General features: G+C 40.4%; 1 protein-coding gene across 8 annotated transcripts in view; it reads right to left on the bottom strand.

The window, feature by feature from the left end:
* Nucleotides 1-17,786, bottom strand: part of Crim1 (cysteine rich transmembrane BMP regulator 1) — a 182,607-nt gene that overhangs the window by 13,010 nt on the left and 151,811 nt on the right. For 6 of the 8 annotated variants that reach the window (XM_046441628.2, XM_046441629.2, XM_046441627.2 and 3 more), the window contains one exon: nucleotides 13,399-13,620. The exons of the other annotated variants lie outside the window; for them this stretch is intronic. In XM_046441628.2, the coding sequence (XP_046297584.1) occupies nucleotides 13,399-13,620 (222 nt within the window). The remainder of the gene's footprint in view (nucleotides 1-13,398; nucleotides 13,621-17,786) is intronic. 8 annotated transcript variants of the gene reach the window in all.

Genomic DNA, 17,786 nt, shown 5'->3' with positions numbered 1-17,786 from the left:
ACATAATACATATAAAGTTTATCTCTAATATGAATTTCTTTTAGGAGGTGACTTCATTAAGACACCCAAAACATACACATCAAATTGGCTGAGCAGAGGCATTCTGTGAGCTTAGTTCAAACAGCAGTCCCACCTCCAGTCAACATTTCACTGAGCACACTAGTTCGGCCATCAGACCTAGATCTGACTATGCAGACAATTTATCATGATGACTCCTGCCATCCTTTACACAGCAGTATTAGTGACTGTATTTTCTAAAAACCTTGGAAGAGCTCATATGGTGGACTGACATGGCTGGATGAAATCTGAGTAAGTATGTTACTGTGAGAGGAAGCTGGAACCAAGAGAAGGCCAAGCTCTTGCCCCTCCCTTGTCCACCACTTTCTCTGTGCTGTTCTTTTGAGACATCTTGCCAGTGCCCTTCCTGGAGAGGAGGAAGAAAGGAATGAGGTGCAAACACAGAAAAGCTGAAGATTCAGTAAAAAGATATCCAACTCAAGACAAGCACTGGTCTGTATTTTTTGGCAAAGACACTCATTACATCTTAAAGATATTTAATAAATGCTTCTAATATTTGAGGTCAAAATTATGTTTTACTTTTTTTTTTTGTGGTGCTGGGGATTGAACCCAGGGCCTTGTGCATACTAAGCAAGCAAGCTACCAACTGAGCTATCTCCCCAGCCCAAAAATTATTTTTTAAAATTAGATTAAGATACTGAAAATAATAATTATGTACTAAACATGATAAAGGCATTCATACATTTAACAAACTTAACAAACTTCTGTCATTAATGCTAAGGAAGGTGTGACCCTGAGCCAGAGGGCTGCACAGAGTGGTGGGGTCAGGCCTGGGTGAGCTTTCCTCCCCAAAGCCCAGTGCAGCTACTCTTTGCTAATGTCAATTAAACACAGAACTGGACAATGTGGAGAGCAAAACAACTCACTTTGCTGAGCTGGGAAGGCTTCACCTGGAGAAATTAAAAGGAAGGCATTCTAAGGAAAAGACGGTGTGCCCAATAGCTTGGCACTGTATAGATAGCAAGAAGTATCAGGGTGAATAGATGACAGTGCGGGGGAGTATGGCTGGAGATGAGGTTGGAAATGAATTGTAAAGGGTCTTGAATAACAACCGAGAATTCGAGTGTGTGTGTGTGTGTGTGTGTGTGTGTGTGTGTGTGTGTGTGTTTGGGGGGCAGTGCTTATTTACTTTGTTTTTCAGGAAAGAACTCAGGAATGTGATATCACAGAAATCTTAGTGGGGTAAAGCAGAAGGGGATACTGTCCAAGGGAGTGTGATATGGACCTGAATTAGAGGTGGTGGAGATGCAAAGGCAAGGTTAGTCTGAGAGCTATTTCTGAGAAGTTAACTGTCAGGATGTGAATGGGAAGGAGGAGGGAAGCATGAAGGATGACCCTGTTTTCTTGCATGGGATGGGAGACAGAGGTAATTCCAACGTGAGTCATTTTCCTGCTTTAAGAAGTAAATAGTTGGTGACCTTGTCAGGAGTCTGGTCAGGCCTTTATCAAACTGTTCCAGATATTCCAGTGGACCAAGCAGAGCTGCAGTGATTGACCTAAAAACTTAGCCTCTCTGTGTGAACACGGCTATGAAGCTGTCACTAGGTAGAACAGATTTGAGGTTCACCAAGGTAAAGGGACAAATTAATGTCAGTCATTGGAAGTTATAGGCAAGAAAACATACGTGAAAAAGAGGTGAAGTATCAGGCAACACTGGTATATTATACCCTCCATTCAGCTTTAAAATATTTATGCCCTTTGATCTGATAATTTTAGTGATGTAGCTCAAAAAAGGCTTAAAAGAAGCTATTTATGGAGTGTTAATCACAATATATTTATAAGAGTAAGACATTAGAGGAAGAGTCTGTGCCCAACAATAAGGGAATTCTAAGTGGCTTCTGATACAATCAAATGAAAGAACAGCACACTGCCTTTAAACTGCATCAGGAGTAGGCTGAACTGCACAGAGGGGACATTTAAAAACTATCTAAAAAGGAAGGAAAATGATAACAGGGACTGCTAGACTCAGGGGTGAATCTCTTTTACAGTGAAATGAGTTGTTCTTGACAAGTCAAACGTACATAAAATGAAAATCTAAAACAGATGCACATGCATCCCTAGCAGCCAGCCTCGGCCAAGCAAACCAATGAGAAGACAGCAGGGAAAAGCTTAAACTGAGCTTGGTTCTAGGAAACCTGCCTGTATGGTTCCATGTTTTCTGGGTGACACAGAGCCACTTAGAATATCAACAGATTGCAGGAAAACTAAATCACACAAGCAGTGCCAAAGATCAAGTGTTGAGTTACAGCATAACAGTGTCTATGTAAATACTCATTTAGTTAGTATGAGATAACTGTAATAATATTTATAAAACAGTTTGAGAGAGAACAACTATTCTGAGTGCCTCGGAGGCAACAACCAAAAACTTCTGGCCACCTATTAGGTCTAATTAAAGTTTCTCATTTTGTTACCAAAATATTCCCTTTTCTAAATTCCATGAGGATTAAACATTCAAAGTAGCAAGATGGTTACACAAACACAACACTGGGAGCCACACAGAGATGCTGGGGACATGAAGGCTCAGAGGCCCTGAGTGACAGGAGCTCACATGGCCTCAGGCTATTTCCCCGTAGGGAGTGGGCAGCCTGCCATAGGCCTAGTTTCCAGATATTTTTACCAGTTCATCTCTGTTCCATTCAAGCTCTACTCATCACTGGTTACATTAGAAGCATCTTGCCTTTAATTTCATTTGCAACAAAGTTAATTCAGGTTTGAAGTCAGGAAGTTATCTTACTGGGTTTAAAAAATGGGGGTGCTGGGAGGGCATAGCACAGAGATCGATGCCAGTCCACTGTTAGTTGGTTGCACTGCCAGGATCTTTGTGCTGGCTCCAATAGTCCTGGGGCTTTCCAGAAAACCTTTTTGGCCATCTTAAACTTTTAGGACCCAGTGAAAGTGAGCTGGTGGTCTTGATATCTGGCTCGGGGTGAGCCACAGTTAGCAGTGGACGTATTACAGCAGGGCTGGAAGGGATCCCAGGTGTACCATGATGAATCCATGATGGGACCCATTTTTGAGACAGCAACAAAGAAAGCTCCGCATTGTTGTTCGCAAGGGGTGGCTCTCTAAGGCTTCTCCATATCTAATCAGTTTTCATTACAATAATGACACACCGCATAATAGCAAATTTTGCTCCTTCAAACATGGTGTAACACCAAGCCACATTTGTCCCTTGGACTTGGGTGAGTCACTTACTGTTCTACTGAATTTTCATGGGAAGTAGTAAAGAACACCCTGGCTAGACTTCACCAGGGTGGCAGAAACCTCACCAGATAGAGATCAGATTTTAGTTAATAAGGCTTCATAGAAAAAATTTTGCTTTTGACTAAAGTTTCCTTGAAAGGCCAATGACTTAAACTGAGGCCCAGAAGTATACAGACCAAATTTCAATTGGTGGTTGGACCTTGGCGTCCCTATTTCTGACATGTTCATGCCTTCCCTAGCTATACCAGCTCCTTTCATGAAAATTTTGGGTTAATCTTAGAAAGCTCTGCTGGAAAGTTTTAGAATATCTGGGGGCTAGCCTATGCAATTTGAAGTTCTAAATAATAAATTAATAAAAATCATTATAGTCTTTTGAGGGAACAGCACAGAATAATTGAAAACACATATAAAAGCATTTTAAGCACTCAGCCTGAAGAATGTAGAAATAGACTGGGAGTATCAAACCAAAAATAATCAGCTTGTATTTGGCTGTGTCATTTAATTTTCACTAGTACACTTATCACTCCAACTGGTTTGCGTATGCTGACAATGACATTAACTTTTATTCTTCAATACCTATTAACACTCTTTACATCTACTTCCCAATGCCTGCTGCGTACTAGATGTGGCACTAAGCATTTCTTGTGAGTCAGTCCCATTCGAGCTCCAAAGCTCAATGGACGAAGTAATGTTTTCAACTGAGGCTCACGGGAGTTAATCACTTGCTCAAGACGTGTAGCTTGGAAGCATAGGGCGAGGATGAGAATGGGATTGGGTCTGGACCCACAGTCCCCATACGTTCCGTCTGCCACACACAGCGAGATGGCCCAAGGGAGGCCACTTTTCTGAGCAGTTATCAGTGCCACACAAACCAATGCTGTTACTGACTCTGGGAAATGGGCACTTCTTTTTTCAACTGACTGCGAGGAGACTGTTCCAAGGAAATTATGAGGTATGACACTAAAATAATAAAGTTTATTTCTAAAACAAACACCTGAGTTGTTACATAGCCAAACAAATGTGATTTCCTAACAGCCTAACTTAACTTAGCAGGTTATAGATGCATCCCAATGAGACTGCCATTGCTTCATACAGCTCTGGGATTTTCTTCTCACAACAGCATCTATGGCCAATTTTTAAAATATGCAAGGGAGACAGTTGCTATCCTGTGGTTATACCTTGGGTTAGATCAGCCTTGGTGGTGTTTAGCTTTCTTAGCTCTAGCCTCTTACAGCTTCCCAATCAGCTTGAAATATTCTGCCGAAGTGACAAAGTCCCAGCTAAAGGATGAAGACATGTTTCTGTAACTACAATCAACACAGTGTCAGGAGCCTGCTGGAGGCTTCTTGCCATGGTAGCTGCATCAGCAGGGCTGCTGAACCCAAGAAATGCCCACAGATGTGCTGTTTTGGATTCAAACATGAGCAGTATCACCCTGTATCACCTATGACTACACAAAAACGCACAACATCTTTCAGTGTGGAGTTGAAGAATTTAGCAGCGTTTTCCACCTGTTTTTCTGTCATTCTGGATGATATGGAAAGGGGAGAGAGAAGTGAGGAGGCCTTGAAATGCTCACCCCGTCTAGGCTGGCTCCTTGGACTGCTGAAACTTTGCAATCTCACATCTTTTTTAAGAAAAGAAGCCTTAACAGGCTGTGAAGTTTGGGCTTTGTTTTTACTCTCAAGTTACTGTTAATTATACCATAGAGCTTATTCATGGGCTGGGGAAATTTAGAAGTGCTGTTTTCTTCCTCTATGAAGATCCAATTTAGAACCTCAAAGGTCACCGATGTGGATACACAGCCACTGAAGACTCTGATCACCATGCTGGATGCACACAAGTCCCTGAGAAAAAAGCATCTCCAGACTGCTCCTCTGTGGAAGGATGGAGAACCCATACTCTACTCTAACCTACGTTATAGTTGGGTTTTCAATTTCTGCCTAGGAAATGATTTTTCTTGGATGGATACTTCAGGTTCTAAATCTGTTCTGATGGTCATAGTGTGGGAGTAACTTCCTGGGAGGAAGTCAGGCAGTTTTAGAAATTACATCAGTTCTTTTAAATCTCCTGTGTACTATTCAGAGTCCGGAATAGTCATTTACTCTGGGATCCTGGAGTCCAAGAATCTGAATGCTGTTCTTGCTCTCAGAACAAGTCCCCCTGCAAATCAATCCAACATAGTACTCCAGTGGGGTATTTGTTCCTTCTACACGCTGAGACTGAGGACTCACTGAGAGCACTGTTCTGAGCCCTGGGGACACTGCAGCGAGCACATATCCAAGGACTCTGCCCCTGAGTCCAGAGGGTCTCATCATATCCAAATGGTTCTAAAAAGATATGCAAATAGCAGGTCCTGCTCATAACACTCCACTTCAGGGTAGGAAGTTTGAGATCTGAAGGATTTACAGAGAAGACTTCAGTGAAATCATTTAGGAAGGTGTAAAGAGATGCCACATACACTATGGGTAACATGAGATTATCAATGACACAGCTGGCCTGGGCGAGCATTTCTTTAGATGTCAGTGCATACTGCAACAGTGCATGACAATACTCTTCCTCAAACCAGCACAGGACCAGAAGACCCCTTATTATCTTATCATTTACCTTCTCTGAACTGATAAGACACCTGCATCCCTGGCCAGTGAAGTCCTTTTTATTTCTGCATCATGAGTTGGGTGCATTGTTGGGCAGAAAAGTTCCACACTTAGAAAAAAAAATGCAAGAACCTGTTGGAGAAACTAGCTTTACTTTTTATTTTTCCTTTTTAATGTAAAGATGAGATTTAAAAAGAAATTGTAATTAAGCAGGAATCTGAGCAAATAACATACATGTCTCTTAGAAGTGTGCAGAGAATCACAGGCACAGATAATTAAGTTTGAACATGCTGGTCTGTGGTTCAGCACAAATTAGGGAAGTTTGAAGTCAGAGCTCAAGTGAAGTCCTGAGTGGATGCTGGGGCCTAGACAATGTCAATGAAGCAGTGATCTAGTTTCAATTTTTTTTTTTTTTTGGTACCTCAGATTGAACCAGGGGTGCTTAACCACTGAGCCACATCCCCAGCCCTTTTCATTTTTAATCTTGGACAGGCTCTTGATAAGTTGCTTAGGGCTTCACTAAATTGTTGAGGCTGGTCTTGAACTTGCAATCCCCCTGCCTTAACCTCCCAAGTCACTGGGATTACAGGTGTGCATCACTGCACCCTAAAGCAGAGATCTAATATTAGTAATTCTGTCAGCAAATGATTGAAAACAACAACAAAAAATGTTTACTGATTTAATAAAAAACTTGATTGTTTTGTCCTTTTTAGGTTCTAATAGAGAAAACATCTGATCTTAATCCTTCTTTATAAAAAGAAACTTGAGAATAATGTTATCATGTAGGTTGACTCCTACCTCTATATAATGACTTAATTTCTGTGGAAGCCCATTTCATCACAGAAGTCCTTTCTTGGAAGCCCACTGTTGCTTTATTTAATTTCAGATATTTCTTGGGATGGTAAGTCTATGTCTAAAATGGTTGAAAGAGTCTTACAGGTTTCTTTCACACACTGTAATGAAATAGACTGTCCAGGGTTCCAAGCCAACAGAAGAAATATACATTTTCCTGAGTTCCATGAAGGGAAATTTCCCTACTGCATTTGGCTGATTCTTGTTGGAAAGAGAACATTATTTCTCAGTAATGGAGCTCAATTCTTGTATTAAGCATCCATTAAGGACTGATTAAGGCTTCCACTTACAGAAGTTGAAGGAAACATTTCATTTTCAACTTTAAATCCAGTCTCAATTTCATAGCAAGGCCCACAATCCAAGGTGTGTCTATGGGTACATGAAAATTATATATAGAAGTCATTTTGTCAATCAGTACAGTCTAAAAAGCAGATAGGAACACTGGCAGATCAAGGTTTCCCGAATAAGAAGGGAAAAAAAAACCTAAGTAAAGAAGCTGTCTGTGTAAAAGTCAGAGGACAGCCTGTTTTTAGGAAAAGGTTCAAGGGGAAGCCACTGGACTTGCCAGACTGGCCCATCTGTGTGCCTACAGGTGTTCCACCCTGTCACAATCTAAGTACTCTGAGAAATATTCCTCCAGCAGCTTCCAGAGGGTCCTGGCCAGAAGGGGCCTCCTTTGAAGGGGTCTTTCCCCCATGCCTGACCATCAGTGGATAGAAAATCAGGTTTGGCCTTCTGGAGTGAAATAAGAAGAAAAAGGGCACATGGTGGGCCTCTGGAAACACCAGTGCCAGCCTCTTCTGAACAGGAGACACTTTACACAAGGATGAGAAGCAGGAGCTCAGACAATAGGCTGAAGCTTAGAGGCTCCTGGAGTTAACTGGGGAGACTTGAATTACTGTTCACACTGCTGGGGTCCTGAATAGGATAATGAAGGGAGGAGAATAACTGCTTCAGGGAGATGCAGGGTGAGATGCTTCCTAGGGTGCAGGGTAAGACCTAAACAAATGGAAGTCAAACACTGCTGATTTTGTGATAACTTTAGACCCATTCTGAAGTTAGTACAGACTGTTTTCATCCTCACCCTCTAAGTAATAAAACGGAAAGTTCATGAAGTCCCCAAACAGGACTAGCCTCTGAAATAAACAATAAAAATACAAGTCCCACTTTCTCACTTCTAACAATGTCCAGAGGTGTGAAAGGACAGTGAGGTCTATAGGTGAGGCACTGTCACCACACTTGCACTGTGGAAAGCATACCATTTCAACTGGATTACAATAAGGTGAGCCAAGCTCTCATCTTCAGGCTTCTGAAGATGAGTGCATGGCGGATGAAGCACACCACCCAAGGGGGACCTAAAATATTCTCATTCTTCAAAAGTGCATCCTTGAGATGTTATATCCAGGCTTTTTCTTGGAGAAACCAGGAGCCACATGTCACTGAGAGATACAAGAATTCACCTGTTACTCAAAGCAACTGCACTCTCTGTTTCAGGAACAGTAACTCTACTGAACAACCCACATCCAGAGTGCTTACACTTTATAAAGTACTTTCATATGTGAACATTATGTCACCTAATTTTTATGGCACTTTTGTGACACAAAGGACAATATTATTACTCTCATTTTATCAATGAGGCAACTGAGCCAGGATTATATCATTATCACCAAGGCACACAGCTAATACGTGAGTGACCAAGTTGTGATCATGACCCTTTGGCTATAAGATAAATTCTTTCCAATTGCAGAAGTTTTTAATTTTAAGGAAATATTTGGAGAAGCAGCTGTGAAAAATGTTCCAATGAAGATGCCAGTATCATAACATTATAGTTTAAAAATAAATAATGTTAAGTTCTATGACTTGTATATTTTAAAGATGCTACATTAAATATTTACTATGTTTGATCAACAGATACTCCAAATGATCAACAGATACTCCAAAGAGATTGTGTGTCACACATATCTAAGAAGATACTGTTTTGATATAGTTAGGTTTTTATCAAGCAGATATGTAAGCAAAAGGTACACTGTATAACAGACTGACTTGGCATAAAGTATAAACCCCTCCTCTATTAGGGAAAATTCTTATTTAATCATGTGTTCATTGAAGATGACTATGGAGATCACTGCAGTTATAACATTACAGCCAACTGAAGAGAAAAAAAACAGCCCCAACAGGAGCCAGGCATGCTGGATTCCATGTGAAAACTCTATTTAAAATATTACTATGCAGTATAGGTAGTGAATATAAAAAACTGCTGACCCCTAATCAGACAAACTACAAGCAAGTAATTTTTATGTATCATCTTACAGCTCATTTGCAGACAACCTCAGATATATGACATTCCAAAAACAACTTGAAGCCATGTAATCAGAATATCTTAACTTTGTTTATATACAAGTTATAAAGCACATATTTATATTTTATATATTATATATAGTAATATTATCCAAAAGTAACCAATTTTTGACAAAAATATCTTTTTTTTTTCCGACAAAAATATCTTATGTGAGAAAGGTGAAACTGAGACTCCATGATTTCCTGCCAAGAAATGACTCAATATCTGACCTCAGTTATCTTCTAGAATAACACACAGTTACAAATAAATTCTTACCCATGATAATTTTCAAGACAATGTTCTGGGCAGTGAGTAACACTCTGGATCTGGCCACCTCAGACTGGCCCTGTTCTCTCTGGCCAGCTTGACAGGGGACACACCTTGGCATTTTGCTTCCCAAAGTCAACATGTATGATGTAGCAGCAGCATGGGCCTGAAGAGCCCATCAATTAGACTGAGAAAGTTCTCTATGATCAAAGCGGTGTTCTTTCTATGTAATATCTGGCAAAGGATGACAGAGCCCCAGGTAGAGAGCAGTTCCACTGAACACTGACTGAAGTTGCTATAGTCCAGTACTCAGCACGGGAAGGGTGTGCATCCCCGATGTACAGTGAGTGATGATGGTGGAAGGGATGCTGGTTTACTTGTTTGCCGTCCTTGGGGAATCATGGAATAAAGATCTATTTGGGGCCTGGCAAGATGGTGCATGCTTATAACCCCAGTGGCTTGGGAGGCTGAGGCAGGAGGGTCATGAGTTCAAAGCCAGCCTCAGCAATAGCAAGGCACTAAGCAACTCGGTGAGACCCTGTTTCTAAATAAAATACAAAAAAGGGCTGGGGATGTGGCTCAATGGTCAAGTGCCCTTTAGTATAATCCTCAGTACCCTCCTCAAAACAAAGAAGATCTATTTGAGCCCTGAAATAATTTTTGCTCTGGAAAGGATTGAGAGAGGCATGTAGCATGTAGTCAGTGCTAAGGCCAGGGATGTTGTAAGCCAGCCCTGGCATGTTATAATGAGGGACCATGTGTCACATCTGCCATCACACATTAGAATTCCCACTAGGCCTCTGATTTCTACCTAATTCATACTCAAGTCATCTTTTAAGCCATTTTTAGCCAAGCAGCCTACGTTAAAATAAAATCTTAGTTTGTGTATATTTGTGTAGGAAGCCAGAAGACAAAAATTTAGAAAATCAGAAGATGCTCCATTAAAATGATTGGGTAATTACTACTTAGCTTCTTTCTAGTAGAAGGATGAATTCCCTAATGATGGGTATTACAAGTAATTAGACAAAGCTGTTCACTTTTCAAAATTAATCATCAATCCTATTAATTATGTCTGTATTACACATACTATTAAATTAGCACACATAATATGAGGACTTCACACATCAAAGGAGAAGCATTATCATTGCACATTAGTGACTTGATAATTAAGCTGAAAGGAACACAAATACTAGTAATTAGAAGACTACTTTTTGTAGGATTGCCATTTTCATTTTTCTTATGGAAGGAAAAATAGTACTTCACAAGGTGGAAGCAAGCTAACTTTATTTTTGACCACTCCGAAAACAGAGCAAAACAAAACGAACAAAACAAAACAAACAACAACAACAACAAACAAACAAAAAAAGAAAGAAAGGAGGAAGAAAGATAAAAAGGTCAGTCTAATTGCAGGTGTGAGGTTTTTAGAAATCTGTATCTGACCAATTAGGGAGACCATTCGCCCAGGGACCAGACCAGCAGCCACGGCAAGGTCAGCACCACAGGCTGGGTGGGGTGAGGGGGTTTGTGAGGCACAGGTGATCCTACAGACAGTCTGGAATGAAACTGAGGAAGCCTGAAACAGGAAACAATGCAAACACTGGTACCCAGTGCCCTCTGGAAAAGCCACCAGGGGCTTTACGACATGGCAAACAGTGGCATGCCCCGCCTTTCCTTTGCCAGGTGATCTTTGCCTACAGTGATATGGTTGCCACTGAGACACAGCTGGTAAGTGCCTTTGGCTGTGCTGGCCTCACTCAGGTTGACACCCTGACAGAGATCAGGCTGATTAAAAGTCAGGACCTCTTCACTGGTGAGAGAAAAGGCCCCCAAACTAACTTGAGAGTCAGACAGAAAATCCCTAAGAGTCATGAGCTGAACTTCCAATGCTTGGTGACAGCAGGGCCATGCAAGCAAGGGTGAAATCTAACAAGGTTATTTACAAAATAAGCAACAGGTGGACGGAGGGGCTTAATGACTATTAAAGTACCACCACAAAATGCACCAAGTGTTAAGATGAAGGAGTGACCAGAGCACACGGGTACTGCTCATCAAGTGCTAACTCTTCCTAACACTTTCCTGGAAAGAGTCAGGAGTATGGAACACAATTACACCTGTATCACTGTAGGGGGCAGCTGTGGAGCTAGATGTGTTTGAAATGAAATTTTCACTGTACCATCGTGAGCTTCTGTGAACCACAGTTTGGTGAAAGTGCTTGTAATCTAACTAAAAATTCAAAATCAAATTGATCTTTCCTTCCTACATTAAAGATTGGTGTATATTTTAAAATGATCCATCAGTTGGAAATATAAAAGAAAGTAAAAAAAGCAAACGACAAAAGAATGGACACAGAATCCTACAATTTGCAGGTTTCCTTCGACAACTCTGAATTTGCCAGTTTGGTTTTGTGAGAAATAGAAGTGATTTACTAGTGTAGAGCAACGAATTTATCAGTTGAGAAATTTTACTAATTATGTATTTACTAATTAGGCAGCAAAACACAATAGGAACTTTCATCTAAACAAAACAATCTCAGAATTTTCAACACAGGAGAGATTTGCTGCTAGATTTTCCCTCTGAAGGTACAAGGAATTCTCAAGGTTTCCCAAGTGCTCCTGATTGACTTTTGACCACTTTACTACCAAAGTACTGATATATAAACAGGTTGATGCTGGGTGTATTTTTCCTGCCTGCAATGTGAAATAGTACCTAGATATATATCTTTCATATATAGCTCTCACCAAAGTCAAGGCCATTTCTTGTATAAATTTTTGGTTAGCTCTTTAAAAAAGTAAGTAGCACTAAACTAAATGCATGTCTTGGTATATTTCTGGCTCCATTTAGGAGTTGCAGAGCTGATGGGTAGTACACAGAGAGGCCCACATCGCAGGCGCTAAGAGCTACCATATGTCCTGGTTTGCTGAAGACACTCCTGGTCCCTAGCTGTGGTCCCATCATAATTATTGCCAGACTCCATTTCACCCTCAAAAGCATCAAGGCTTGAAAAACAAATGACATAGATGGTCACTCTAAAGGAGAGATGTAGCTTCCCAAATATAATCTTCAATTCTCTTTGGTCATTATGCTGGGAAAAATCTAGCTCTTAAGATTCCTGAGAAAGTGTCATAACTGTCACAAAACTCTGCGGCCAGAATCTCTCTTTTCTCCTAGGTATCACTGCAAATATCTGCAATGATTTGTGTCTAGAAAGCATGCAAAGTCCCCAACAATAAATGCAGGATACCTACAATTCATAAAACTCACATAGTTTTTCATTTGCTACCCTGATGAAGGGTTCACTCTCAGATTGAGATGCGTCTTGTCTTTCATTTGACTTTATGAGCTAAACTGGATGCAAAAGCAATAACAGAGTGACAGTCTTGGGACCAGGGACATTCCTTGATTAGAGCTGCCAGCTGTTGCAGCCTCGCCTTCTGGTCCCTGGAACAGCAACTGGCTAATGTTTACGGGACTGGTTTGGTAGGAATGTTAGGGGCTAACATACGCATGTCCTCTGCTCAAGGTCTATCACCATGGGTCATAAGAAGGAGAGGGCTCTGTCAGTTATTCAGACCTCAGTGTGCCTAGGCCATCAACATGACAACCACGAGGCTTAAGTAGAAACAATTAACTGCCCCAAGACAGGAAAAGCTGGGTGGCTAAATTAACATTTCACACTTAGTGGATCTCAAGGCAGTGGCACATTTTATACACTAAGTGTACTTTCATATGGGAAATGAAAAAAAAAAAAAAAAGACCACTGAAAATAATCAAGTAGAGAAATATGTTCTAATACCAAAAATCCTAAACCAGCAAAGGAACCCAATAGAATATGACAACAACGAAAATATCACTATGTTCTGAGAAATTTCTTAATTTTTTATGCATTTCATCTTGGGAGCACCTCTTCTGCATCCTTTCCCTACTTGATGTTCCTACCTTGGTCTGTGTGGCATGTCAAACAGATAAACCAATTTCAAAAATATTAACTGATCTAGCAGATGGCTGTCAATGTTGATTTAGTGGCCACTGGCACAGATGAAAGATTTTTTTTCTTGGTCTTACCTAGGCAGTATGGACAACACTGGCCTTTTCTCAAAACAGGTCTTTCACAGGATACAGAAGGGCAAGACTCAGAGTAACAGCTAATTACGCTATCCATGCACACACAGCTGGTACAAACGTCAGGCTTCCAGGACTCAGCTGCCAGGAATATATCCCCTTCATCATTTTTGCAGTAACTAGGCACGCTCTCATTATGGGATGAGGAAGGCTGAAGAGGTTCATCTGGAAAAATGAACATATAGGTCAGCAAAGGAGACGCTGGAGGCCACCAACTGTGCAACAGGGGGGTTGTTACTCAGATTTAGCAAAAATACATGTAGTCACTATGGTCAGGGTGCCACCTTTTAAAAAAAAAAATGCTCCAAATCAGAAAGTCTTATTCAGGCTGGATCTTGAATTTCAATAGAAAAATAACAAAGATCAAAAAAGACCTGCCACAGCGATTCTGTTATTTGAAATACATAATACACATTCTACTCTTCTTCCTTAGCTTTACAGTCTTGATTTTCTGGGGGTGGTCTCAGGTCTGGGAGTACAATGTGTGAAAGTCAATCAGGAAAATCTGCCTTGCAACTAAGGATGCCATGTCACTAGCTGTAGCTCATGCATAATGAGGCCATTTCAGGAAAACTTTTACTTTTTACAAAGGATAGATGTGTTGCTACTACTGTTCTTCCTCATTCTTCCTCACTAGAAAGTATGAAATATCTCCAGCAACAATGAGCAATACCTACAATTAACAGAACTATTATTTTTCACTTGTTATTCATTTATGGATTCATTACTGGATTGAGATGTGTCTTGTCTTTCGTTTCTCTTCATGAGCTAAATTGGATGCAAAAGCAAAGAGTGTGTGCTGACTGTAGCTATAACATCCTTATCATTACCTTCATAGAAAGACTTCAACGGCACTAAGCCACTGAGTCAATGTTGATACACATCTGCCTCCAACCTCGTATAATGGATGTAAAATAAACCTCTATTTGTTTAACACTTGTAGTCACTTTTTTGTCTTACTTACAGCTACATGCAATCCTAATCAATTAATAACCAAACAGATTTTCATAATATCAGACTTTCAAGAAACACCTAACTGTAACTTCCCAAAGTTCAGGCTTCACATTAATGGTTGAAAGATAAGAAATCTAAATCTCACAGAGGGATGTAACCACTTGCAGAGAAACTAGCTGCAAGTCATCTGTGTCTTTTCTGTTTAGAGACTTAGACCAGAGGGTCTCCAGATCATAGTACAACTTGAAATAGAAAAGAGCATCATCAGTAATCCCAGGCATCTCTTTGGATGTTACAGGTTCATTATCAGATTGAGATGTTTACTGTCTTCCATTTGAGTTTATGAACTAAAATGGAATTAATAAAATTAATTAATGAAAACTGAAGCCCCAAGCAGAAATCTTTCAGATATGAGAAAAGAAAATTTAAGTAGTAAGGTTCTCATTTGAGAAATGTCACAATCTCTCTGATGAAAGAAAGCACTGTAAGAGTCCAGAAAGAGCTGTAGCAGTCATACTTGGCAAACCCCTAAGAGAGCTACATTTTCTCAATGATATGTTCCTTTCTGAATCAACTGCATGAACTCTATTTTCAGCCAAGAAACTGAAATAACTGAGACAGACATGAAGTTACTGCATGATGCAGAAACTTTAAATGTCACATTCTCCTTCCATCTGCTTTATGAACACACCCTATGGCCAAAAAGTTTGACTTGACAAGAAGAGTCTCTTTGAGGACCAGGGAAGCTGCTTCATTTGGGGACCTTTCTGAGGGTCAGAGGGAGGCCAGCATAACATAACGGAACCAGCCCAAACCCTTCCCTTAAATATAACCATCTCTCCTATTACCAGCCTGGAAGGCAGAAGCACAATGAAAGAACAGTCATTGGTTCTCCTGCTCCCAATGCACCTTGGGTCCTATTTCAGGTAGAGTTTCATAGATCCCATTCATATAATAGGAGAATAATGACAGTAAAATGGGATTTTCTCAATGACCGTTCTGAAGTCATCTCTGCTCACAGATCATTTCTTCTTTAAGAGACTGGCCATTGCTAACTTTTGCTTTGGCTGGAAAAAAGGACAACTCATTCTTACCCACACCGGGCCCTTCAAATCACAAAGGTACTATGGGTCACATTAGCTTGGCTCTTGCAAGTAATGCCTGATTCTAGCAGGGATAGCAGTAATGAAGCAACGGAATGACGGTGAGAATGACACCCTAGTATCGAGAGGCTTTTTATTTGGGTCCAGAAATGACCCCAAAAGACATCAGGATTGCAGCAGTGGTGAGTTAAAGCTGGGACGCACAGTGTGTCTGTCGTGTTCTTCTACTATGCTACATCTCCCACCACACCCTGGCTGGAAATGTTCTTGGAATCTTGCCCATTATCTTCTTCCTTTGGGCATTTCTTCCCATTTTTCTGCCTCAGAGACCCTTCTTCTATTTCAGCTTCCAAACATTGCTGCTTTTTACTGGTGACCACTCACTCTTTTTATTTCTCTCTCCCTTTCTCTTATATGCTACACTTTTCTTCCAACTCCAGAATATAAAGAATGGGGAAAAAAAAACTTAGAAGAAACAAACAAATGCTTATTCTCTTGTGGCTCATTTTTACTTTGGGGAAACAGGTGCCTGCAGGGATGCTTCATCTGTTTTCATGAACCCATTTCTGTTCAAGACTTTGCTCTAAGCCAGGCCAGAGGAAGGGGACAGAATGACAAGGCAACTCAGAGATGGGAACACCATGAAGTATTGTGGCTTTTCTTATGTACAGCATATCTCTTCAGACCATTTCAGAATACAAGTATCTTAAGATTAAAGATGGTATTTTTCTAGATGTGCAATATGCTGATCAACGCTACTTTTGAAGTTTACTACCGTGAAAAAAGTTGATGTTTTAATCTTTTTATTGCTGTAATACAGCTATGAATGGAAAGTTCAGAAAGATACATTACAGGGGAGGTGGCTCATTTTAAAATATAGATTATTCTAGATGTACATTTATTCACAGACAGAAGAGTTACCTTTGGAATACTGACATGCAAAGTAAAACGTCCTAAGGTTTAGGATGAGCAATATCATTGAAGTTTCTCTCTCTAAAAAAAAAAAAGCCACCCAGATCTAAATTCATAAATGGGAAGTCAAAGCACTTGGGAGCTTGCTCAGTCTACCGCAGGAGTGCAGGAATGCCCCACTTTGCTTGGCTGGAACCTGTGGGGCTCGGCCCATGCACATCCCATCCAGGAAACCATGCCTTGGCATTCTAAGGAGGCCCATTTCCACAGAGCTCTCCTTCTCTTCCCAGGCCCAACCTCTAGACCAGTCAGGTGTCCCATCAATGAATCTGGGCTAGTGGTCCTCAAGAAGTGCCTTCCCCACTGTCCCTCCCACCGCCAATCCTGTGTTCACTCAGATCCTAGACCACATGGCAACAGGGGCACTTCTACTTCAGTGCAAGCTCTCTGGGCTATGTGGACTCTTAAATCCTCTTTCTCAAAGCTCACCTCCTCCTCCTTTATCATTATTTACTTAATTGGAACACTGGGCTGTTTGGTTCTTCTTTTGGATTACTGCTCTACAGGATAGGAGTCATTTCTATTTTCATTAAATCTCATAATCCCCATGGCTCAATTCTGACATTGCATAGCTATCTGTAACTGAATAGACATAAGCTCATTGTCAGCAATGACTAGAACACTCCAATGGTTTCTACCAGGAGGTTCTGAACAGTCACGGCTCTTTATTAATAGGAACCTCAATCAGCAGGGTATGGATCTGGGAACATTAGTAATAATGATAAAACTACAGTGGGCATAGGTCAAACACATCCTAAAAACTGAACCCATATGAACTATTTCTTATGCTAGAAAAGATCTTCATTAATTAAATTTATAAGATTAATAAGGCTGCTCATTACACCATTTGTTCTAAGGTGATGATACCTTGACGGCAATGCATGGTGATGGTGGCAAATTATGTGCCTATCCCTACATGTTCACCTGATGCAGTTTAGAAAACACCATCAACACAAACCTGTGAAGAACTTAGATACTGGATATGCTGAAACAATGGATTCTAAAGAAGCAATTAGATCACCAATGTTAAAAAAAAAAAGTAATAACATATGAGGGTTTAGGTTTGAGTAGAAATGCTTTAAGGATTTAATATTCAGAAGGTTAAGCAGCTACTGATTTAATTTGACAGGATGGGAAGTTTAAGGAACATCAAAATAAAATCAGTTGTTCTGCCAACTTGGTAATTTTATATATCAAAATAAAATACCTTTTGAAAAAGCCATATATTCTAGTGTTAACTAGAGTACTATTTTAGTCGTAAACCCCAGTAACTTATGTTTAAAGTCCTAAAAATTTTTCATT

This window comes from Marmota monax, unplaced genomic scaffold, assembly GCF_021218885.2.
Source record: "Marmota monax isolate L192 unplaced genomic scaffold, Marmota_monax_Labrador192_F-V1.1 WCK01_AAM20220418_F8-fsc00010, whole genome shotgun sequence".
Taxonomy (NCBI): Eukaryota; Metazoa; Chordata; class Mammalia; order Rodentia; family Sciuridae; genus Marmota; species Marmota monax.
This window is presented reverse-complemented; position numbering and strand designations above follow the sequence as displayed.